Here is a 26,391-nt window from a genome sequence, read left to right as displayed (position 1 = left end):
CAAAAAAAAAAAGCAATACGAAGTTCTACGCCTTCCCAGGAGTCTCACTAGCCGCGGCTTCGAAAAAATCGCGCAACAAGAATCCAGTAGGAAACGGAGGCGTAGACACGACACTATTTTTAACCGAACTTTATTTAATAAATATGTATTATACAATTTCTGATTTTCTAAATATTTTATAACGCCTAAAAATGTATTATTGTAATACATAATGTACTAAATTATCACGTAAATTTCCGATACATACCCGACACGCCACTGCGTCATGGATAATGTATCTAGGTTTATGAATGACATATCTATGTTCAAGGTTAAAGACACAAATTGTCCGCTCTCTGTTCATCACTTAAATACGAGACAAAAGGAACCATTCCATCTGCTCTACACAAAATATGCTGCTATATCGAAATCATCTGATCATATTGGCTTAATGATTTTTAATAACTTGCTCGGTAACATTAAGCGCTGTAATAACTTGAATATCTTAAAATATACATTAAAAAAAATTTTAGTAAAGAATTGTTTTTATTCTCTTTCCGAATTTTATCAATTGTAGTACAATTTACTTTGTTATGTTAGCATTTTATATGTGCGTGTATATGTATATAAGTGTGTATATTGTATACTGTGTGTGTACATCTATATTTGTATTTTTGTGTGGGCCACTGCTGTCCATGATATTGACCATTGCTATACATTCATGTAATGTCATATAAGCAAAATAAACTAAATACATAAATAAATAAATAAACAAACAAAGGATATATCTAAAATTGTTACTTATATCAGCGATAAACACATTTTGGGGATAATATTGTAAAAAAATTTAATATTTTGCTATAGAGGTCAATAATTTTGTAGTCTTATTTAAAATTCACAACTTAACGACATTGTTGTGGTAAATGTGGTGTACCTCTAGGTATCTTATCTAATACCAGACCTAACAGAAAGAAGCTTGTATGTGAGAGTATTCCTATATTAGCAAATGCTATATACAGGGTGTCTCGCGGTGACGGTCTATTAGTATGACTTCAGAAACTACCTATACTTCGATTTGAATTTTAAAAATTTGGGATACCGAGTTTTAGAGATATTTAATTTAAAAAAAATTGTGAGAAACAGTGACTAGCTTCAAACCATGTGTATTTTATAGTAATACAGATAAAGCAACAATATGGTGACATTGATATATTTACTGTTAATTTGACGGAGGCCTTGAGTGTTGCCATGACAGTGTCAAAAAATATTATTCTATGTGGTGACTTCAATATTGACTATAATTCCAAATGCTATTACACTAATATTCTAAATGATATTATTAACTCGTTTTATTTAACTGTTACATCGAATGAGCCCACCCGTATATTTACAAACATAAATGGCTATACCAGCAGTAGTTGCATTGATTACATAATTACAAATCTGAATCCGGAAACATACAAATCTGAAGTTATACAACCAAATTTAGGAGATCACCTGGCTAATTACATTACTGAAGTAGTTACGAGCTATACACATCGTATTGTAAATGAAAATACTATTAATACTTTTAATCATCACTTAAAACACATGGACTGGTCTAGAGTATATTTCTTAAACTTCCCCGAGGCTTTTCAATACTTTGTTGACAGCATTGCATGGTGCTATGAAGTTAGTTGTCCTCAAAAGAAGAAAATTGTATTAGCAGGTGCTAATTCAAATGACAACAAGGAATGGTTTACACATGAACTAAAACAACAAAACTTATATCTAAAAAATTTATTTTGGCTCTCAGTAAATCTAAATTCACGTGAAATTAAGGTAAAATATGAGAATGAAAAAAAAAATTACAGAAAAAATATAAATATAACTAAACAAACCTATTACAATAATAAAATAAACAATTCAGCAAACAAAATGAAAGAAACTTGGAGCATTGTCAATAAAATTTTAGATAGGAATAAAAAGAAAAATAGGGACCAAATCATTCTCAAGATTAATGATACCATCATAAGTGACTGTAATAAAGTTGCCAGGGAATTTGGATGTCATTTTTCTACTGTAGCACAAAATAAAATTAGAGACCATTTTGGGTCAAATCTTTCTTTACCCTGTACATTAAATGATAACCTTGTAAACTCAATGGTTTTTTATGACGTTGCAGTGGAGGAGGTGCTTGTCATTATTTCACAACTTAAAAATAAAAATTCAAGCGGTTATGACGGCTTAACAGCTAAATTAATTAAAAATATAGAGAACAATATTCTACAGCCATTTGTTTATCTCATAAATGAATCAATTAAAACCGGAATATTTCCTAACTGTTTTAAATTGGCAACTGTTATACCCCTATTAAAGAAAGGTGATCCTAAAGAAATGGAGAATTACCGACAAATTTCTTTGCTGAGTGTTTTGTCTAAAATACATGAGAAAGTAGTATATAACAGAATAATCAACTTTGTTGAAAAAAATAATCTGCTGACTGCATCCCAGCATGGATTTAGGTCTAATAAATCGGTTGAGACGGCATCTTGTCACCTTCTCAAATATGTGTATCAGTGCTTGGATGCTGGTAAGTATGTGGTTTCACTTCTGTTTGATCTCTCCAGGGCGTTTGACACTGTCGATAAAGAGATCTTGAGCCAGAAATTATACAGTCTGGGTATAAGAGGTAGCATGCTTGCATGGCTGACTTCATACATGGAAAATAGGTCTCTGGTAGTCAATATAAACGAGGAAAAATCGGATATATATGCGGTTGCACTTGGAGTACCTCAGGGTTCCGTACTAGGTCCATTACTGTTCATGCTCTATGTCAATGATTTGCCAACATACATTGAGCATGGTCATGTAACAATGTTTGCTGACGACACAACGGTTACTGTATCAGCAAATACACCTGAGGAGGTCCGAACAATTATATGTAATGTGGTAGATTCATTGAGTGTATGGTGCCATAGAAATAAATTAATCCTAAACACCAAAAAGACGGTATACATTAATTTTCATCTTCAAAGGCCCCTACCTGCAAACCTCATGTCCGATGAAGGTACCATGTCAGATTCGGTAAAACTTCTGGGCACCATCCTTGATTCTAGGCTCTCCTGGCATAAGCATGTTGACCATGTTTGTGGTCAGTTAAATAAAGCATTCTTTGCAATACTGCAGTTAAAGCATACTCTTGATCAGGCGGGTTTAGTTAATGTTTATTATTCCATGGTATACAGTCACATAGCGTTCAACATTCTCGCTTGGGGTAGAGGTAGTGAATGGGAAAGAGTTTTCATATGTCAAAAAAGAATTATTAGACTACTTTTCAACTTGAAGGTGAATGAGAGTTGTAGGAATGTGTTTAAGGATAAGCAAATTCTCACAACGCCCTCAATTTACATCTTAAGATGTCTAATTTTTACAAAAAATAATCTAAGTTTTTTTAATAAACGGACATATTTTCACAACTATATGACCAGACATGGTGAGCTGTTGAGTATTCCTTCTCACCACACAAGTGCTTTTAAAAAATCTTCATATTATAATTGTGTAATTTTATACAATGCTCTTCCTAAAGAAATTAGATGTATACGTGATTATAGAAAATTTAAAAACAAAACTAAAGAATTTTTGTCAGTTGGAGGTTTTTATAGTGTGGAGGATTTTATAAGTGGTAAATGATGCTAACTGTGGTTTTTTATTGTCACTATCGATGTATGTTGTCCTGTTCTTTTTCTTTTTAATATACTTGACTTGCCATATGTACAAATTTGTATCTTTGCCTGGCCAAAAAAAAAGAAGCTTTTCTAGACAAAATGTTTCTATACTTTACATGAATATTTTAGACCTTGTAATAGACCCATCAAAGATTATGTATTTAATTATAAGTGTTCGTTTGTGTTGTATGTTTGTCATTCTGTACTCCTGTGTAAATCATCGTTTATACACTATTTTTATGACTTATCCTATACATTGTAAAATGTCATAAAGGACAAATAAATATTATTATTATTATTATTTATAGGTAGGTATATTATTTATAGATATAGGTAATTTATATCTGTTTTTAAAATCTTAAAATTACCAAATTCCAACATAAATTCTTCAACTAAAGCTTTAGATAGTTTTAGCATCTTTACTTTCTAATGGAATGGCTTATATAAATTTTGTCGAGTACATTGTATAGTTAGAATATATCTCATATTATTTTCAGTTATTTTCAATGGTCCTGCGGTATCCACTGAAATTGATTCGAAACTTGTTGCAGGAGTTTCTGTAATTACGAGAGGTTCAACAGTATGCTTGATCATTTTACTTTTATTACATTCTTCGCAATTTTGTACGTGCCTTTTTACCATTTTGACATATTTTTGTTTTAATTTATTTAGAGTTCGTTTTACACATGTGTGAATNTTTTTCGCAGGCCTCCATCACATGGCATTTCATTCCACCAGGGTCACACGATTTGGCGGTATTTGGGAATCTACAGTGAAATCTGCAAAGTGCCATATAAAGAGAGTTATTGGTAAATCGTCGATTGACGTTTGAAGAGTTTAATATTGTCGTGGCTCAAGTTGAATTATGTTTAAATTCAATCCAAACAAAATAAAACGGTTTCATCTAATGACTCAAATGCTGCAAGATTTTTGGGCAAAATGGTCCAAGACAGTGGTCTTCAAACTTTTACGACTCGCAAAACCCGGCCAACATTGCGACTTTTTCGAGGAACTCGCACTAAAAAAATTTTCGAACACATTTTTTACTGATTATAATATATATATTTATAAGTACTACGATTAACAAAATAAATATTCCACTAAGCAAAAATTAAACCAAAACTTTAAAGTTTAAAGGAAATATTTATTGGATAATAAAAAAAATGAGTAAATATAATCAATGACTGAGATGTGCTTGAATATTTTTACATACATGCTGATATCAGGTGTTATTGTCGTAAGTTGCAATCGCATTTCAAATTTTGCAGTAAGCGCATTGGGATAATTTGTTTTTATCGCTACGTACGTCTTTTAAAGTTCTTATAGTAACTTATATGCGTGTGCTTGATACTTATAAAAATAAAAAGGTTTAAGTAAGAGTATTAAGAGTAGTAAGAGTACATTCTGGAAGTGACAATATGTGCCATGTTGTACCAGTGGAAACAGCTAAAGGTGTGTTCAAAAGAGCCGTGACTCAGCTATGTGATCTGCCTTTTGATGACTCTAATAATGATTAAAAATTGAGTTGATATTTCGTTGATACGTTTTAGTACATTCTTGTATTTCTATATTTCGACTTGACTGTTGTTATGCATGATTTTATGTATACAAGTATGTTGACAGACAGGCTTTCAAGGCTGACGGTATGGTAAAGACGTAGAGGTTTTGTTTTTCGTTTTTTTTTTCATGTTTACGGTCATATTGACATTAGTACGTTTTTTCAAGTCTGAGCTCAAAAAAGGACCTACGAAATGCAGTTCCTGCAAGCCTGTCAAATTACTTCACAGAAGTTGTTTATATTTGATTACATAAGACCAACAAGTCCACAAATAAAAAGGGTCTTTCGTTAACAATACAGCCGTAATATACGGGGTACCCGAAAAGTAACCTACGATATTTTACCAGCGCATTCTACGACAATAATATAAAAAATTTATATGAACATAATATAGAAAAACCTCCAAAGGAGGCTACAGACCTTTACAGATGAGTTCCTTAAAATTATTTTTTGCTGAAAAAAATTAGGAAGTAATTCGTATCCAAAACCAATTCTAAGTTTCTGGCAGAAGCGACTAGAGGAATTGAAAGCAAATATTTTTCAACTGTTTAAATAAAAAAAAATTGAATGTTCAAATAATTTTACAAATCGTACAACATTTCTGTAGGTTCCATCGCTTTGAAATAAAATACAATTTATAGCAAACACTTTAAAATACAGAAAATATGTTAAACTAGTTTCAGAAAATACACAGATTTTTCAAATTCGCTGTAAATTACGTTAAAATATATTAAAATATCTTGAAACTGCATACAATATAAAATACATCAAAATCGGTTTAAAAGTAGTTCGAACACTAAAAAGTTCTAAATATCTCACAAACCTTTAAATGCGTCCAAATATCCAGAAAACTTCAAGGTACTACTATTTCGAGATACGTTCGAAAAGGCTATTACATCAAAATACCTGAAATTACTTCGAAAACATCAAAATACGTCGATACACTACAAAAACCTAAATACGTCAGTACCTCGAAAACGCCTCAAAATCCTTTGCAAGCCATTAAATACTTCCAAACACACTACCACATCGAAATATCACAAAACCCTTAGAAAATCCGTAAAAATCGAAATACCTCTAAATCACATCGAAATGCCTCAAAAACTTTCGAAATACCTATTACATCAAAATACTTTTAAATCCTTCTAAAATCTTTAAAACCTCTAAATACATTAAAATTCCAGGAAAACCTTCAAAACTTCAAAATGTTTAGAATTATATTGAAATTTGTCAAAAATCTTATATATAGACCTATCACATCAAATTACGCCAAAATTTACCTCGGAAATAGAATTGCATTGAAAAACCTTCGAAAAACCTGTCAAATCTCGAAATATTTTGAAAAATTTCGATAAAAAGAAATTAGAATCAATCGAAATACTTTAAAAATCTTTGAAAATCGAAAAAATCATCGAAATACCTCGAAATCTTTCGAAAACCTCTAAATAGTTCGTATAAGGAAATAGTCCAATTCGAAATAGTTTTTAATTTCATGGTCTTAATATGGTGGGCGTCGCACACAACCAATTTTTACCGTAATAAGTGCAACAATTAAGCAGTTACATTTGTGAAATTTGTGACATGTGATAGCTGTTACCATCCCAGTTATGCCAAACATTCAAAATTTGGTAATTATTGACAAGCAGCTTATCAGCTGTAAGAATACTATAGACAGCGATACAGATGATGTATCTGATACCGGATTCTTTAACGCCATGGACAGCATAGCATCAGAACTGGACAATACGCTAGAAGTTAATATTTGTAAATACATAATAATTAAAAAAAAGGATGTTAATTTTCGAATTAAAAGATAAAATAAAATTACTGAACACACAACTTGATTCATTGTCGTTGAAAAATCATAGGCAAACACCCACCAGTGTAAAGACAGAAATTTTTAAGTATGTAAAAATAGCAGGAGAATGATAAGAACGTGCGAGATTTTAGACCGATGACATCGGACATAGTACGACCGGTTAACGATAAAAAAATATCTGTTCGAGATGTAAGTCAGGCCATTGATGAAGCCAAAAAGCATATAAATGTTCCATCCTTAATTAACTCTGACAAAAGCAATACTGTTGTAATTAAAGTTAAAAAGTAATCAAAACTGGCAGCAAGTTTCATCCAAGGGATTTAACAAGCGGAGTCGGAAGCTGATTGTTGGTGACTTCTCTGGACCCGCTACAGTGGAGGGTGTTGAAAGGCCTATTGCTTCGCATGTTTCTGATCCGAAGCCGAATACATTTACTCATCATTTAAAGTCGATATTTCTAAAACAAATTATGATAAAGCAATGAATGTCTCGATGTGGCCTAACAGAGCTTGCGTTCGCCCTTTCTTCCGCCGAAAAAATGGGTCACAAAACAATGGCTAGCGCAAGTTCCCTTTAATAGTTCAGGTCGCAAATCAATCGATTATTATTATTATTATCTTTAAAGTTATTCAACTAACTGCCTTTTCGGTCGCAAATAAAATGGATAAGTTGGAACTCATAGTAACTGAAGAAGACGAAGATGTAATTAGTGTTGCCGAACATTGATGTTGCACAGATGAAATGAGTTCTATGGCTATTCCAGGATATACTTTGGTGACAAGTTTTTGTCGTTCAACCCGTCAAGATGGTGGATCGGCAATTTACGTCAGTAATAAAGTCGATGCACAAACTATTGGCGTCGAGAACTTCTGTGTCGAAATGTATGTCTAATGTTTACGAAGCGCATTTTGGTGACCATAGAGTTCTAACTTTAAAATATCAAATTCCTATTTATGGACAATTGAGAGACCTCTCTGAAAGTAACGTTAATAACTTGCTTACAGTTGTATCAACGCTGCAGTTTAATGAAATATATACGGATGATACTGAACTAGGACTTACTAATTTTATAGATATTATATCTTATGCAATATACTCAGTCGAAATGGGTAACGTATGAAGACAAACTAGGAAAAAGCACAATAGATTATTAAATGAAACTACATTGAACTCATAATACGCTCATAGCTACATCAAATAACTACATGGAATCTTGTAAATACAGATACAGGCAAGAATAGGAATAGAAAAAAGAATATCACTCTAAATGTAGATGGTAACCTTTTGCTCAAACTCTTATCAGCTAGATAACGTCAAAAGTTACAGAAAAAAACGTTGCAGTCATTCTGGTGATCGCAAATCTACTAGTACTACCGATGTAATGTAATACACTTTTTTCTGTAATACGTAATTTGAAAAATAAAATTACAACATTTACAAATCCTATATCAGTAACCAACCTTGGTTGAAAGAATCTGATCATATTGCTTTTTTAATTAAAATAATGTATTGATAAATATAACATGAATGTCATGGCTTTCGAATAGGTAAGTCGACCCAATCAGCCGCATGTAATTTTACTGAACAAATTTATAAATGGGTGGACAAAGGCATGCATGGTGCCTGCATTTTCTTTGATTTGACGCGTGCATTTGACTGTCTCAATATGTCATTTGTTGAAAGTAAGCTATATTAGATGGTTTTTAGAGGCATATTCTTAAATTGGTTGATCCACTGTCTCAATGATAGCTCCCGGTGTGTTAAAATAAATGAGTGTACTTCGGCAACTAGAAATATTGACTTAGATGTACCTCAGGGATCCGTGCTTGGTCCATTAATATTTTTGCTATATGTTAATGATATGGTACAACATTTTGACTCTTCCGCATTAACGTTGTTTGCTGACCATACGTCTCTAGTGATCTCTCTATTGACTGTTTCGTAAAGTGGTGTGAATGCAATAATCTTATTGTTAATATTAAAAAAAAAACAAATGTTCTGTACTTTCGCTCTCTTAGCGCGCCTGATGCTAAGCTCTGCCTACATTTTAATAACTTCATATTACATTCTTCCGAAAGCACTTGATTATTATCAATTAAAGTGGCATGAACATGTGGATGTTCTCAGTAGGACACTCAATAAATCGTTCTACGCGATTTCTCGTGTTAAGAACACTATGTCGCTGTGCGCACTACTGAAACGAAATATTGACGGTTCCCTGCATCTACATCTATAAAATATTAATATATGTTAGAGAGGATATTAGTTACTTTAGTAAAAACATTCGTTATTTATGTTCCACGCGGAATAGCGGTTTATTGAGTGTGCTAAAGCATAAAACTACCAAATTTGAAATGCCCGCTATGTACCAGGGCATCAAATTTTATAATAAAATTCCACCTTACCATACATCTAAAGATAAGGAAATTTATAATTAAAGAAATGCTACTCATCAAATGTTATTATAGCATTGACGAATATTTAAATGACAATTTGTAATTGGAGATATGTGTATAAATACTAGTCTTGTGTTTGTCTCTGTACATTGACCTGTCCTATAAATTTTTACGTCCCAACGGATCAATTATTACTATTGTTATTATTATTTAAAACAGGCATTCCATTAACAATGAACCAATGAAAATAAAACTTTTGCATATTTTCTGTACAAAAAGCTAACGCAAATTTTTGTCACATCTCAGGCTGAGACGCCCCTGACAAAAATTTGGAAATTATTCTTAACCAGCACAACGGTTTATGCAAATTGGAAAAAGCGTACTCGGAGGCACTGGAAAAATATTAAGGGATAATGTAAGGAAAAACTGGATAGACCTGTTTTTGCAAATTTTCTTTTGCGCAATTTTTTAAATGAGATGAGAGCAAATTCACAATAACCTATCTATAAAGAACTCATCCACTTACACACCTAAAAACTTCGTAAAGGGAATAAATTACCGAAATGGCGGAAATTACTAGTTATATAAAATGAATTTCTGATGATATTTTGAAGCACTATTGTACTACGCCGAATAAAAAAGCGGTTAAATATTTTTATAATGTTGTATCTTCCTAATTTGCGCTCGTTACAGCAGATACGTACGTGTATATAGCTGGAAAAATTCCACTAGGACTTACAAACCAATGTTTATTTGAGATATGTAAATTTGTTTGGTTTAAACGGTATTTCTAGCGCAAGTATATATATGTCCAAATTTTCTACCTAAAAATCAGTCGACGCAGTAAACTCTTTAACAGCAGTTATATCTGTTGCTGTAGAGAATAGACATCGCCTGAGGTAAGTTTCCAAAATTTTAAACCTTGTTGCATTTATTTCGTAAAAATGTTATTAACAGTTATATGCATATATTTGTTCACCCTGGCATCATTCAGCGGCTGCTTGTGGGCGTGGAAGTAGTTTCATGCATCTCTGTCCTTTTTTTAAGATCTACTGGGGCGCCACGTAATTTTATTGTATGTTTAAATTATAATAATTATATTATATTTTAAGCACTGTAAAGTTACTAAAATTACTAAAAGTTATTTCCCAAAGTGAAATGGACAGAATAGAAAAATAAAGTAATTCTGAAACTGAGTGTTTGTTCAGTTATAGAGTTTCTTTTGAAAAAAAAAAAAGGATATAATAATATCCCTGAATACCTGGGAATATCAGGAAAATATCAGAATTGCGTTGATTTAGAAATTTCAGGGAATTTCTCAAATTTTCATGGATTTTTTTTTAATTGCAAGTGATCGGTCGGTCTTTATTTACAATGTGCTGCCACTGAACTTTATATTGCTAAAAATTAAATTCGTTACTATCACTATTTTTCTGACGTCTATTTGTACTTACCACCGCTGTCATATGTTTGTTGGTTGAATATCATTAAAAATTATTTACGCTATTAATATTCCCATTTCAGCTTTTTAATCCTTACCGAACCAAATTAAATTATCACTGCCCAACAGAGATCTTAAAAACCATTAAATATACAGACAAGTTTAAATGGACAAGATAGTGCAAATATCTCCTATTTGGATTTTAGGAGCAAATTTTTTTTCTAAATCAACTGTAAATGTTATTAATTGTTACTATTATTACAGTCTTATTAACTGTTAGTAACTGTTATTCGCAGTCCAATTGAGACAAACTCTTGAATATCGTATAATTTGTTTGATATTACAACAATACCTACGTAATTATATATTTTTAATAAGATCCAATTTGGCATCCATACTAAAAAAAACTACGCCAGTGGAAAGAACACAGAAAATTACATCAGTGTGGTGGACGTTTCAAATAAATGTCATAACCGGTGATTTTTTTTCATAAAATATGGAGGTTTATTGACCAAATTTTAAATAAATTATATTTCCAGAATTTAATAGTTAATTCAAAATTTAGGAAAGTTGTGTTTCCTATTAGTACTGTACCTTCGGCTGGCTATGTGAAATACTTGAAAAAATAAACAGAGTGATCTTTTTAGAGGGATCCCAAGGGTATATAAATCTACCCAGTACTGTTCTGATATTTTGAAATCCTAACTTCAAGGGACTGTTGATTTTCTGTGGAACGTATATAGAAAAGTTATAACTATAACAATTTTTAGACAAATTAGATTTTTTTAAAGGGTCACTCTCTACCCATCTAGATTGTTTCACTGTGGCATTATAGTATGCAGAGATCATTATAAAACACCTTGTATGCGAAAGTAATAGATTTAGGGTTTCTTGATTAAAACACAAAACTAACTAAATTTGCAGAAATAACCTCATCATATCAATTACTTTTGGAGCTTTCATCACTCTATATCATTTTTAAACAAAGTATAGATAGAATTGTTGTTACCACATTCTACAGTTTCATTGCAGAAAAAATAATATAATTTATGTAATCTCTGGAAAATTTGCTTCCTTTCAACCGCATAGAACTCCATTTTATCAATTAAGAATTATATTTGAAACCACTTTATAATTTTTACTTATAAAACAATGTTTTTTTTATAAATTTGTGATTTTTAGATAACACTTGTAGCAAAAATGGTGTTTATAGGAATTCCAATCCTCTTTACACTCTGCCTGTATATCCAGAAGTCAGCATGCGATGTAGATCCTAACTTAACCGTAGAGAATGCAAATGCCTTCATAGCTGAAAACAAAGATACCATCAACCAAACATACAGGTTAAAGTACCACGCAATGGCACCCATAGGATGGATCAACGACCCCAACGGGTTTATCTTCTTCCAAGACGAATATCATTTGTTTTATCAGTACAACCCATACAACGCATATCCCAATAAAATCCACTGGGGTCACATGAAGAGCAAAGACCTGGTGCATTGGGAAGATCTGCCAGTAGCTTTGGCACCCGACCAGGACTATGACGCCGATGGGGTATTCTCTGGTAGTGCCATAGTGAAGGATGGGAAGTTATACGTGATGTATACAGGAAACAGCGGTGACAGACAAGTTCAATGCATCGCCGTCTCTGAAGATGGCATAAATTTCCAGAAAATCGACCAAAATCCGGTGTTGGACGCAAATAGTTTACCTTCGAACGCGCAGCCTCAAGATTTTAGAGACCCGAAGGTATTCCAACGTGGTGACCTCTACTACGTTGTAACTGTATCTAGAACCGTGAACGAGACAGGACAAGTGTTACTTTATCAATCAACGGACCTAATCAACTGGGAATTCAAGTCTATACTCCTCGAAGGCACCACGGAGCAGGGCAACATGTGGGAATGCCCAGACCTATTCGAACTGGACGGGAAGGATGTCTTACTCCTTTCTGCCATTGAGATGGCCAGGTCTGGTAACGACTACAGCAACATGGATTCAGTTGTTGAATTCATAGGCGAGATGAACTGGGGCGAAGGGAAGTTCGTTGTGGAATCCATGAAAGAACTTGACCACGGAATGGACTTCTACGCTACTCAATCCACTACTGATAACCAGGGGAGAAGGATCGTGATAGCTTGGATGAATATGTGGGCTAGAACTTACCCCACGGCTGACCTCGGCCACGGCTGGGTAGGAGCCATGACTTTACCACGAGAACTTCACATTAAACATGGATCTTTGGTACAGAAACCTATTTCTGAAATTGCCCGTTTCTACAAACCAGTAGCCAAGTATGTAAATATCAGGTTAACGAACCAAACTCGTAGATTTCGCAATGTCAGAGGAGTTGTTGGAGAAATGGAACTCCAAGTCAATTTAAGAAACACCAAGACCTTCACTATCGAACTAAGAGCTAACGATGACGAAAAAACTATTCTTTCTTACAATACCGAGAGCAGTGAGTTAACTTTGGATAGGACTAACAGTGGCATAACCATTACTGGAAATGAAAATCCTCAAGTTTTCGCTCGCAAGGTTCAGGCTTCCTTGAACCACAATCGTTTGAAGCTTCAGGTATTCCTGGACCGATCTTCTGTGGAAGTGTTTGTAAATGATGGGAGAGAATCTCTAACTGCTACTGTATATCCAACCGAGGTGCCTTCAGATTCAATTCGGTTCACGGCGGAAGGAACAGCTCTAATAGAGAGATTAACATTTTCCAAGATAAATTTGCACTAGAAAAATATTTTTTATTAATCTGTTGTAATTATACAAAAAATCGTCTGTTATTGTTTAATTTGGACTCTTACAGAAATAGATGAAATAAAAAAATTATGTTTGTTGATGTTCATATTTTTATTTACCTCAAGCGCCGAAATTAATGATAAATACACCAGGATAATTAGCGAAAATAAAAGAGAAACTCGAAAAAAGTCCTATAGGCGAGATTATTGTAAAATTGTCTAAAGGAACATAATATAAGACATCTCTCATCTCGTGAGTCAAAAAAATTTATTAGCTAACTTTTCTATTTAAACAAATATGTGAGGAAAACAGTTTTTTCACTTTGCAGGGAAAACCATCAATTTTAGCGAAAAGTGACTCACAGACAGCTTATAGGGAGTAAAATTATCTACAAAATGAGACTTGTTAAATTAAAATCGGTTAATAAACAAAAAAGTTATTGCAAAAAAAAGCAAGAAAAGTGCCCATTTTTTAATTTGTTTATAACTATCGCATTTATTGTTAAAATTTTATAAAACCTATGACAAGTTGAGGGTTTTCTCATACTTTAAAAGTTTACCAAAAGTGGGCGCTGTAGGTACAAATGTGGAAAATTAACGACTCACGAGCCCTTTAAAGAGAAGGTACTGGATAAGTAAACTGTCCGGCGTGGTGATGGGGGAAGCTCGTCCCTGCAAGTCGCGCGCGCGAAAAAAGTGTTCAAGTTCAAATTGATGCGCGCTGTAAATTTTGCAGTATCTCGGCTTCTATTCAACGTAGAAACTTCTCTTTTTATACTGGGGTAGCTCGACAAAAAAATAACAATGGGCATATTTACGAATTCGTAGAATAGCCCTGAACACCAAAAAAAATGCGTCTTTTATACTGATTTTTTTTTAATTTACAAAAATGTCACAAACATTATTGTTAAACGAAATATGAATTAAAATTTAAATTTCGGAATTATTTTACTATTATTAAATAAATAAATGAAGCTATCGTTCACAACTTTTGTAGCCTGCGATATAAACAAATTGAATTGTGCGAAAACTATTGCACCTACAGCGTCCACTTTTGGCACACTTTTAAAGTATGACAAATGTATGTATAACTTGTCATAGGTTTTATAAAATTTTAACAATAAATGCGATAGTTATACAAATTAAAAAATGGGCACTTTTCTTGTTTTTTTGCAATAACTTTTTTGTTTATTAACCGATTTTAATATAAGTCTTATTTTGAAGATAATTTTATTCCCTACAAGCTGTCTGTGAGTTACTTTTCGCTAAAATATATGGTTTTCCCTGAAAAGTGAAAAAATTGTTTTCCTCACTTATTTGTTTAAATAGAAAAGTTAGATAATAAAATTTTTCAAAAAAAAAAATGGAGAGAAACAGTGACTAGCTTCAAACCATGTGAATTTTATAGTAATACAAATAAAGCAACAATATTTATAGGTATATAACCTTATAACCTACCTGTTTTTAAAATTTAAAAAATACCAAATTTCATCATAAATTCTTCAACTAAGGCTTTAGATAGTTTTAGCATCTTTACTTTCTAATGGAATGGCTTGTATAAATTTTGTCAAGTACATTGTAGTCAGAATAGATCTCATATTATTTTCAGTTGCTTTCAATGGTCCTACGGTATCCACTGAAATTGATTCGAAAGTTGTTGCAGGAGTTTCTGTAATTACTGAACATAATACAAGACATCTCTCATCTCGTGAGTAAAAAATTTTTATTAGCTAACATTTCTATTTAAACAAATAAGTGAGGAAAACAGTTTTTCCACTTTGCAGGGAAAACCACCAATTTTAACGAAATGTGACTCTCAGATATCTTGTAGGAAATAAAATTATCTACAAAATGAGACTTAAAATCAGTTAATAAACAAAAAAGTTTTTGCAAAAAAAAACAAGAAAAGTGCCCATTTTTTAATTTGTTTATAACTATCGCATTTATTGGTTTATAAAACCTACGACAAGTTGAGGGTTTTGTCATACTTTAAAAGTGTGCCTAAAGTGGGCGCTGCAGATGCAATAGTTTTCGCACAATTCAATTTGTTTATAACGCAGGCTGCAAAACTTTTGAACTTTAAAGCGTCATTGTAATCTTAAAGATGTAATTTATCGCCCTATTAAAAAATATCACCGGTTTTTTGACATTAACATTCTCAAATTGTGCATTAAAAATCCGTGCACTTTTCTTGTTTTTTTGCATTAACTTTTTTGTTTATTAACCGATTTTACTTTAACAAGTCTCATTTTGTAGATAATGTTATTCCTTACAAGCTGTCACTTTTCGCTAAAATTGATGGTTTTCCCTGCAAAGTGAAAAAACAGTTTTCCTCATTTATTTGTTTAAATAGAAAAGTTAGCTAATAAAATTTTTTGACTCACGAAATGAGAGATGTCTTGTATTATGTTCCTTTAGACAATTTTACAATAATCTCGCGGATAGAACTTTTTCTTTCGAGTAAAAATTTTATTTGCTTGGCCTAAAAATAATACTTCTGATATTCGGTAACGGCTACAAAACATTTATTATGCAAAAAATAATGAACTTATCTCGTTCCCATTCTTGTGGAATTTAGAAATGCGTATTAGCTAATTTCTTGACTCCACCTTATCGCAGGCTGTTTTTGTTTCACAAAAATGTGTGATTAGAACAATTGCCGGTGTTCCAAGTATACGATCTTGCAGAACCCTTTTTGTTGATTTTGATCTCATGACTCTTGCGTTGCCTCATTATATATTTTAGAAATGTGTATTTATGTTTATAAAAATAGAACAAAGTTTAAAACAAATAGTGAAATTCGTCACTTAAATACGAGACAAATGGATCGATTCCATCTGCTCTACACAAACTATGCTGCTATATCGNATTTCATCATAAATTCTTCAACTAAGGCTTTAGATATAGTTTTAGCATCTTTACTTTCCAATGGAATGGCTTGTATAAATTTTGTCAAGTTACATTGTATAGTTAGAATATATCTCATATTATTTTCAGTTATTTTCAATGGTCCTACGGTATCCACTGAAATTGATTCGAAACTTGTTGCAGGAGTTTCTGTAATTACGAGAGGTTCAACAGTATGCTTGATTATTTTACTTTTGTTACATTCTTCGCAATTTTTTACATGCCTTTTTACCATTTTTGACATATTTTTCCACACATATTTTTGTTTTAATTTATTTAGAGTTCGTTTTACACCTGTGTGAGCTCCTATTAGTGAATTATGATATTTTTCTATTAGTTCATTTTGAAGATCGGTATCATTTATTCTCGTTGGTGGTGTAAATAATAAGATTTTTAGTGTTGATTTATATTTTTTATATAGTGCGTTATATTTTTCTTTTAACATAGGTACCTGTATATAAATTAAATATATCACCTTTCATTGATAAACATAAATAAGAGGAACTAGCTAGCTTTGTATTCTCTTTTATCAGCTTCTCCAGTGCAAAATCTAAATTTTGCTCAAGATTATCACTTGATTATGTAATTGTCATAACTTTATCGCACATGTTTATAAATTTTCTTTTTATCAAAAATATTCTAAAAATATGCAAATACCTACTCGTCATGAAAAATGAAAATGTGCATCACTTTCAGTTTTTCGAAAATTTTCGAAAATCACCCTTATTTAGGTATTGAAAAGACAGTTGTAAAACCCCAAATATTTCTATGTTGTTATCAAAATAATATTATGAACGTGAAAATATCTAATTTCGTATTTGATACGGTCTTGTCCGGGTTGAAAAATATTAAGGGTTGAATTTTCAAGCTAAATTTGAGATAGTATGTTTTCGTAGTAACGCGTCGAAATGTAGGAGTAGATCGGGCGGGTTCGTTAGACTTAAAAATTTGTAAGTGAAATGTTATCTGTTTATTCGTATGTTTTTCTACACGTGCGGTTCATTTAGAGTTGGTTGGATATTTGACTACAGAATCCTTCTTAAATTGTTTTAAAAGATTCGTGGCTAGGCGAGGTGTCTGCAATATATTTTTAACACTTTAAAATACAGAAAATATGTTAAACTATAGTTTCAGAATATACACAGATTTTTCAAATTCGCTGTAAATTACGTTAAAATATATTAAAATATCTTGAAATTGCATACAATATAAAATACATCAAAATCGGACTAAAAGTAGTTCGAACACTAAAAAGTTCTAAATATCTCACAAACCCTAAATGCGTCCAAATATCTAGAAAACTTCCAGGTACTTAAAACTATTTCGAGATACCTTAAAAACGTTCGAAAAGGCTATTACATCAAAATACCTGAAATTACTTCGAAAACATCTAAATACGTCGAAACAAAATCCTAAATACGTCAGTACCTCGAAAACTTCAAGAACTTTGAAATTTTTAGAATTACATCGAAAACTTTCGAAGCAGTTATCTCATTAAAATGCCTCAAAATCGTTCGCAAGCCATTAAATACTTCCAAATTTTCAAAAACTTCGAAATACTTAGAATAGCAAAAATCTTTGAAAAACCTATCACATCGAAATATCACAAAATCCTTAGAAAACCCGTAACAATCGAAATACCTCGAAATGTTTAACGCCATGGACAGCATAGCATCAGCAATGGGCAATATGGTAGAAGTTAATAATTTTAAATACATAATAATTAAACAATAGGATATGTCAATTTTCGAGTTAAAAGATAAAATAAAATTACTGAACCCACAACTTAATTCATTGCCGTTGAAAAATCATAGGCAAACACCCACCAGTGTAAAGACTGAGAAATTTTTAAGTACGTAAAAACAGCAGGAGAATTATAAGCATGTGCGAGATTTTAGACCGATGACATCGGGCATAGTACGACCGGTTAACGATAAAAAGAAAATATCTATTCAAGATGTAAGTCAGGCCATTGATGAAGCCAAAAAGCATATAAATGGTCCATCCTTAATTAACTCTGACAATAGCAATACTGTTGTAATTAAAGTTAAAAGTATTCAAAACTGGCAGCAAGTTTCATCCAAGAGATTTAACAAGCGAAGTCGGAAGCTAACTGTTGGTGACTTCTCTGGACCCGCTACAGTAGAGGGTGTTGAAAGGCCTATTGCTTCGCATGTTTCTGATTCGAAGCCGAATACATTTACTCATCATTTAAAGTTGATATTTCTAAAACAAATTATGATAAAGCAATGAATGTCTCGATGTGGTCTAACAGAGCTTGCGTTCGATCTTTCTTCCGCCGAAAAAATGGGTCACAAAACAATGGCTAGCGCAAATTCCCTTTAATAGTTCAGGTTCAGTATTACTATCTTTAAAGTTATTCAACTAACTGCCTTTTCGGTCGTAAATAAAATGGATAAGTTGGAACTCATAGTAACTGAAGAAGACGAAGATGTAATTAGTGTTGTCGAACATTAGTGTTGCACAGATGAAATGAGTTCTATGGCTATTCCAGGATATACTCTGGTGACAAGTTTTTGTCGTTCAACCCGTCAAGATGGGGGATCGGCAAATTACGTCAGTAATAAAGTCGATGCACAAACTATTGGCGTCGAGAACTTCTGTGTCGAAATGTATGTCTAATGTTTACGAAGCGCATTTTGGTGACCATAGAGTTCTAACTTTAAAATATCAAATTCCAGTTAACAGTCTCGAAATCAATAGGCAACCTATTTATGGACAATTGAGAGACCTCTCTGAAAGTAACGTTAATAACTTGCTTACAGTTGTATCAACGCTGCAGTTTAATGAAATATATACGGATGATACTGAACTAGGACTTACTAATTTTATAGATATTATATCTTATGCAATATACTCAGTCGAAATGGGTAACGTATGAAGACAAACTAGGAAAAAGCACAATAGATTATTAAATGAAACTACATTGAACTCATAATACGCTCATAGCTACATCAAATAACTACATGGAATCTTGTAAATACAGATACAGGCAAGAATAGGAATAGAAAAAAGAATATCACTCTAAATGTAGATGGTAACCTTTTGCTCAAACTCTTATCAGCTAGATAACGTCAAAAGTTACAGAAAAAACGTTGCAGTCATTCTGGTGACCGCAAATCTACTAGTACTACCGATGTAATGTAATAACACTTTTTTCTTTATGCCTGTTGTTGGACAAGAGATAGATTCAGTGATACGTAATTTAAAAAATAAAATTACAACATTTACATATCCTTTATCAGTAAGGTTGGTTGAAAGAATCTGATCATATTGCTTTTTTAATTAATCTCGCTGTAAGCAATGTTCACTTTCCAAAAGTCCTAAAAAAATCATCAGTAGTTCCCATTTATAAAAATAATGACCCCGGTGAAATTGCAAACTATAGGCCTATATCTTTGCTGAGCGTGATTTCCAAAATACATGAACGGGTAGTCTTCAACAGAGTTTTCGTTTTTATTGATAAATATAACATAAATGTCATGGCTTTCGAATAGGTAAATCGACCCAATCAGCCGCATGTAATTTTACTAAACAAATTTATAAATTGGTGGATAAAGGGCATGCATGTTGCCTGTATTTTCTTTGATTTGACGCGTGCATTTGACTGTCTCAATATCTCATTTGTTGAAAGTAAGCTATATTGTATGGGTTTTAGAGGGATATTCTTAAATTGGTTGATCCACTGTCTCCCGGTGTGTTAAAGTGTACTTCGGAAACTAGAAATATTGACTTAGATGTACCTCGGGGATCCGTGCTTGGTCCNTTAATATTAAAAAAAAAAACAAAAGTTCTTTACTTTCGCTAACTTAGCGAGTCTGATGCTAAGCTGTGCCTACATTTTAATAAAATTCATCTTACACTCTTCCGAAAGCACTAAATTTTTAGGAGTCCATCTTGATCAACAATTAAAGTGGCATTAACATGTATGTAAAATTAAATTGTTAATCAATTTCCAATTGGTACGGATCAAAATAAAACTTTTGCATATTTTCTGTACAAAAAGCTAATGCAAAATTTTGTCACATCTCAGGCTGAGACGCCCCTGACAAAAATTTGGAAATTATTCTTAACGGGCACAACGGTTTAGGCAAATTGGAAAAAGCGTACTCGGGGACACTGGAAAAATATTGAGGGATAATGTAAGGAAAAACTGGATAAACCTGCTTTTGCAAATTTTCTTTTGCGCAATTTTTTAAATGAGATGAGAGCAAATTCACAATAACCTATCTATAAAGAACTCATCCACTTACACACCTAAAAACTTAATAAAGGGAATAAATTACCGAAATGGCGGAAGTTAGTAGTTATATAAAATGAATTTCTGATGATATTTTGAAGCACTATTGTACTACGCCGAAAAAAAAACTGTTAAGTATTTTTATAATGTTGTATCTTGCTAATTTACGCTCGTTACAGCAGATACGTACGTGTCTATAGCTGGAAAAATTTCACTAGAAATTAAAAACCAGTGTTTATTTGTGATATGTAAATTTGTTTTGTTTAAACGGTATTTCTAGCGCAGGTATATATATGTCCAAATTTTCTACCTAATAATCAGTCAACGCAGTAAACTCTTTAACAGCAGTTATATCTGTTGCTGTACAGAATAGACATCGTCACAGGTGAGTTTACAAAATTTTAAACATTGTTGCATTTATTTCGTAAAAATGTTAATAACAGTTATATGCATATATTTTTTCACCCTGGCATCATTCAGCGGCTGCTTGTGGGCGTGGAAGTAGTTTCATGCATCTCTGTTCTTTTTTTAAGATCNCTGTTAAGTATTTTTATAATGTTGTATCTTGCTAATTTACGCTCGTTACAGCAGATACGTACGTGTCTATAGCTGGAAAAATTTCACTAGAAATTAAAAACCAGTGTTTATTTGTGATATGTAAATTTGTTTTGTTTAAACGGTATTTCTAGCGCAAGTATATATATGTCCAAATTTTCTACCTAATAATCAGTCAACGCAGTAAACTCTTTAACAGCAGTTATATATGTTGCTGTAGAGAATAGACATCGTCAGAGGTGAGTTTACAAAATTTTAAACATTGTTGCATTTATTTCGTAAAAATGTTATTAACAGTTATATGCATATATTTTTTCACCCTGGCATCATTCAGCGGCTGCTTGTGGGCGTGGAAGTAGTTTCATGCATCNGTCGATTGACGTTTGAAGAGTTTAATATTGTCGTGGCTCAAGTTGAATTATGTTTAAATTCAATCCAAACAAAATAAAACGGTTTCATCTAATGACTCAAATGCTGCAAGATTTTTGGGCAAAATGGTCCAAGACAGTAGTCTTCAGGCTTTTACGACTCGCCGAACCCGGCCAACATTGCAACTTTTTTGAGGAACTCACACTAAAAAAATTTTCGAACACATTTTTTACTGATATATATATATATATACCTATATACCTATATTTATAAATACTACGATTAACAAAATAAATAATTAACGAGACTTTAAAGTTTAAAGTAAATATTTATTGGATAATAAAAAAAATGAGTAAATATAATCCATGACTGAGATGTGCTTGAATATTTTTACATACATGCTGATATCAGGTGTTATTGTCGTAAGTTGCAATCGCATTTCAAATTTTGCAGTAAGCGCATTGGGATAATTTGTTTTTGTCGCTACGTACGTCTTTTAAAGTTCTTATAGTAACTTATATGCGTGTACTTGATACTTATAAAAATAAAAAGGTTTAAGTAAGAGTATTAAGAGTAGTAAGAGTACATTCTGGAAGTGACAATATGTGCCATGTTGTACCAGTGGAAACAGCTAAAGGTGTGTTCAAAAGAGCCGTGACTCAGCTATGTGATCTGCCTTTTGATGACTCTAATAATGATTAAAAATTGAGTTGATATTTCGTTGATACGTTTTAGTACATTCTTGTATTTCTATATTTCGACTTGACTGTTGTTATGCATGATTTTATGTATACAAGTATGTTGACAGACAGGCTTTCAAGGCTGACGGTATGATAAAGACGTAGAGGTTTTGTTTTTCGTTTTTTTTTTAATGTGGTTGTTTACGGTCATATTGACATTAGTACGTTTTGTCGAGTCTGAGCTGAAAAAAGGACCTACGAACTGCTGCTCCTGTAAGCCTGTCAAATTACTTCACCGGTACCCGGAAAGTAACCTACGATATTTTACCAACGCATTCTACGACAATAAGATAAAAAGTTTATATGAACATATTATACAAATACCTCCAAAGGAGGCTACAGCCCTTTACAGATGAATTCCTTAAAATTATTTTTAGCTGAAAAAATTAGGAAGTAATTCGTATGCAAAACCAATCCTAAGTTCCTGGCAGAAGCGACTAGAGGAATTGAAAGCAAATATTTTTCAACTGTCTGAATAAAAAAAAATTGAAAGTTCAAATAATTTTACAAATCGTACATCACTTTGAAATAAAATTAATATATAAATCGTGTTTATCGCAAAATGCATAAATTTCCAAGATTAACTGTTAAAAATAATGACTCCATTACAAATTATAGCAAACACTTTAAAATACAGAAAATATGTTAAACTAGTTTCAGAATATACACAGATTTTTCAAATTCGCTGTAAATTACGTTAAAATATATTAAAATATCTTGAAACTGCATACAATATAAAATACATCAAAATCGGTTTAAAAGTAGTTCGAACACTAAAAAGTTCTAAATATCTCACAAACCTTTAAATGCGTCCAAATATCCAGAAAACTTCAAGGTACTACTATTTCGAGATACGTTCGAAAAGGCTATTACATCAAAATACCTGAAATTACTTCGAAAACATCAAAATACGTCGATACACTACAAAAACCTAAATACGTCAGTACCTCGAAAACGCCTCAAAATCCTTTGCAAGCCATTAAATACTTCCAAACACACTACCACATCGAAATATCACAAAACCCTTAGAAAATCCGTAAAAATCGAAATACCTCTAAATCACATCGAAATGCCTCAAAAACTTTCGAAATACCTATTACATCAAAATACTTTTAAATCCTTCTAAAATCTTTAAAACCTCTAAATACATTAAAATTCCAGGAAAACCTTCAAAACTTCAAAATGTTTAGAATTATATTGAAATTCCTCAAAAATCTTTAAAAAACCTATCGAATCAAAATACCTTAAAATCTTTCTAAAATCTTTAAAATTCTTAGAAGTCCCTAAAAACCTCGAAACCTATCACATCAAAATACTATGAAATCCTTTTAAAACCTCTAAATACATCGAAATTCACCGAAAACCTTAATAACTTCAAAATGTTTAGAATTATATTGAAATTTGTCAAAAATCTTATATATAGACCTATCACATCAAATTACCCCAAAATAGTCATACTACTTCGAAAATTCAAATACGGCGAAATACCTCGAAACGTCCAAAACCTTGGAAATAGAATTGCATTGAAAAACCTTCGAAAAACCTGTCAAATCTCGAAATATTTTAAAAACTTTGAAAACCCTATATCATCGAAATACCTCGAAATCTTTCGAAAACCTCTAAATACGTCGACAAAACCTTAAAGTACTTCAAACACACCGAAATACCTAGAAAATTTCGAAAAAATGATAGTGTAGGTAGTAGTTTGATCATGATGCGCTACCCTTTTTCCTCTTTAATATCATTTTGAAGGAACTAATAACACATTGCACTGTTATTATTAGTTCGTATAAGGAAATGGTCCAATTCGAAATAGTTTTTAATTTCATGGTCTTAATATGGTGGGCGTCGCACATGACCAATTTTTACCGGAATAAGTGCAAAAATTAAGTAGTTACATTTGTGAAATTTGTGACATGTGATAGCTGTTACCATCCCAGTTATGCCAAACATTCAAAATTTGTAATTATTGACTAGCAGCAGATGTTGTAACAATACTTAGACAGCGATACAGATGATGTATCTGATACCGGATTCTTTAACGCCATGGACAGTTAATATTTGTAAATACATACTAATTAAACAATAGGATGTTAATTTGGGCAAACACCCACCAGTATAAAGACAGAAATTTTTAAGTATGTAAAAATAGCAGGAGAATGATAAGAACGTGCGAGATTTTAGACCGATGACATCGGACATAGTACGACCGGTTAACGATAAAAATAAAATATCTGTTCGAGATGTAAGTCAGGCCATTGATGAAGCCAAAAAGCATATAAATGCGTAATTAACCTTAATTAACTCTGACAATAGCAATAGTGTTGTAATTAAAGTTAAAAGTATTCAAAACTGGCAGCAAGTTTCATCCAAGAGATTTAACAAGCTGAGTCGGAAGCTAACTGTTGGTGACTTCTCTGGACCCGCTACAGTAGAGGGTGATGAAAGGCCTATTGCTTCGCATGTTTCTGATCCGAAGCCGGATACATTTACTCATCATTTAAAGTTGATATTTNCTTCAAACACACCGAAATATCTAGAAAATTTCGAAAAAATTGGTAGTGTAGTAGTTTGATCATGATACGCTACCCTTTTTCCTCTTTAATATCATTTTGAAGGAACTAATAACACATTGCACTGTTATTATTAGTTCGTGTAAGGAAATGGTCCAATTCGAAATAATTTTTAATTTCATGGTCTTAATATGGTGGGCATCGCACACAACCAATTTTTACCGGAATAAGTGCAAAAATTAAGTAGGTAGTTACATTTGTGAAATTTGTGACACGTGGTAGCTGTTACCATCCCAGTTATGCCAAACATTCAAAATTCGTAATTATTGACAAGCAGCTTATCAGATGTTGTAAGAATACTATAGACAGCGATACAGATGATGTATCTGATACCGGATTCTTTAACGCCATGGACAGCATAGCATCAGCAATGGACAATACGCTAGAAGTTAATATTTAAATAATTTATAATAATTAATTAATAATTTAAATAATTAAACAATAGGATGTTAATTTTCGAATTAAAAGATAAAATAAAATTACTCAACACACAACTTGATTCATTGTCGTTGAAAATTCATAGGCAAACACCCACCAGTGTAAAGACAGAAATTTTTAAGTATGTACGTAAAAACAGCAGGAGAATGATAAGCATGTGCGAGATTTTAGATCGATGACATCGGACATAGTACGACCGGTTAACGATAAAAAGAAGATATCTGTTCAAGATGTAAGTCAGGCCATTGATGAAGCCAAAAAGCATATAAATGTTCCATCCTTAATTAACTCTGACAATAGCAATACTGTTGTAATTAAAGTTAAAAAGTAATCAAAACTGGCAGCAAGTTTCATCCAAGGGATTTAACAAGCGGAGTCGGAAGCTGATTGTTGGTGACTTCTCTGGACCCGCTACAGTAGAGGGTGTTGAAAGGCCTATTGCTTCGCATGTTTCTGATCCGAAGCCGAATAAATTTACTCATCATTTAAAGTCGATATTTCTAAAACAAATTATGATAAAGCAATGAATGTCTCGATGTGGCCTAACAGAGCTTGCGTTCGCCCTTTCTTCCGCCGAAAAAATGGGTCACAAAACAATGGCTAGCGCAAGTTCCCTTTAATAGTTCAGGTCGCAAATCAATCGATTATTATTATTATTATTATTATTATCTTTAAAGTTATTCAACTAACTGCCTTTTCGGTCGCAAATAAAATGGATAAGTTGGAACTCATAGTAACTGAAGAAGACGCAGATGTAATTAGTATTGTCGAACATTGGTGTTGCACAGATGAAATGAGTTCTATGGCTATTCCAGGATATACTTTGGTGACAAGTTTTTGTCGTTCAACCCGTCAACATGGTGGATCGGCAATCTACATCAGTGATAAAGTCGAAGCA

General features: G+C 32.4%; 1 protein-coding gene across 1 annotated transcript; it reads left to right on the top strand.

Annotated features, from left to right (window-relative positions):
* The first annotated feature begins 10,292 nt into the window (after window positions 1-10,292).
* Window positions 10,293-13,749, top strand: LOC111691594 (beta-fructosidase-like). Its single transcript, XM_023454664.1, has 2 exons — window positions 10,293-10,358; window positions 12,083-13,749. The coding sequence occupies exon 2, from the start codon at window positions 12,101-12,103 to the stop codon at window positions 13,643-13,645; it is 1,545 nt and encodes a 514-aa protein (XP_023310432.1). The 5' UTR covers window positions 10,293-10,358; window positions 12,083-12,100; the 3' UTR covers window positions 13,646-13,749.
* Window positions 13,750-26,391: the final 12,642 nt, after the last annotated feature.

The sequence above is a fragment of the Anoplophora glabripennis genome, unplaced genomic scaffold, assembly GCF_000390285.2.
Source record: "Anoplophora glabripennis isolate ALB-LARVAE unplaced genomic scaffold, Agla_2.0 scaffold164, whole genome shotgun sequence".
Lineage (NCBI taxonomy): Eukaryota > Metazoa > Arthropoda > Insecta > Coleoptera > Cerambycidae > Anoplophora > Anoplophora glabripennis.
The sequence above is the reverse complement of the archived record's forward strand: the minus strand, read 5'-3'. Positions and strand labels throughout refer to the sequence as shown.

Excerpts from the sequence above, each read along its gene's own strand:
- LOC111691594 (XM_023454664.1), top strand. The coding sequence starts at position 12,101 with ATGGTGTTTATAGGAATTCCAATCCTCTTTACACTCTGCCTGTATATC.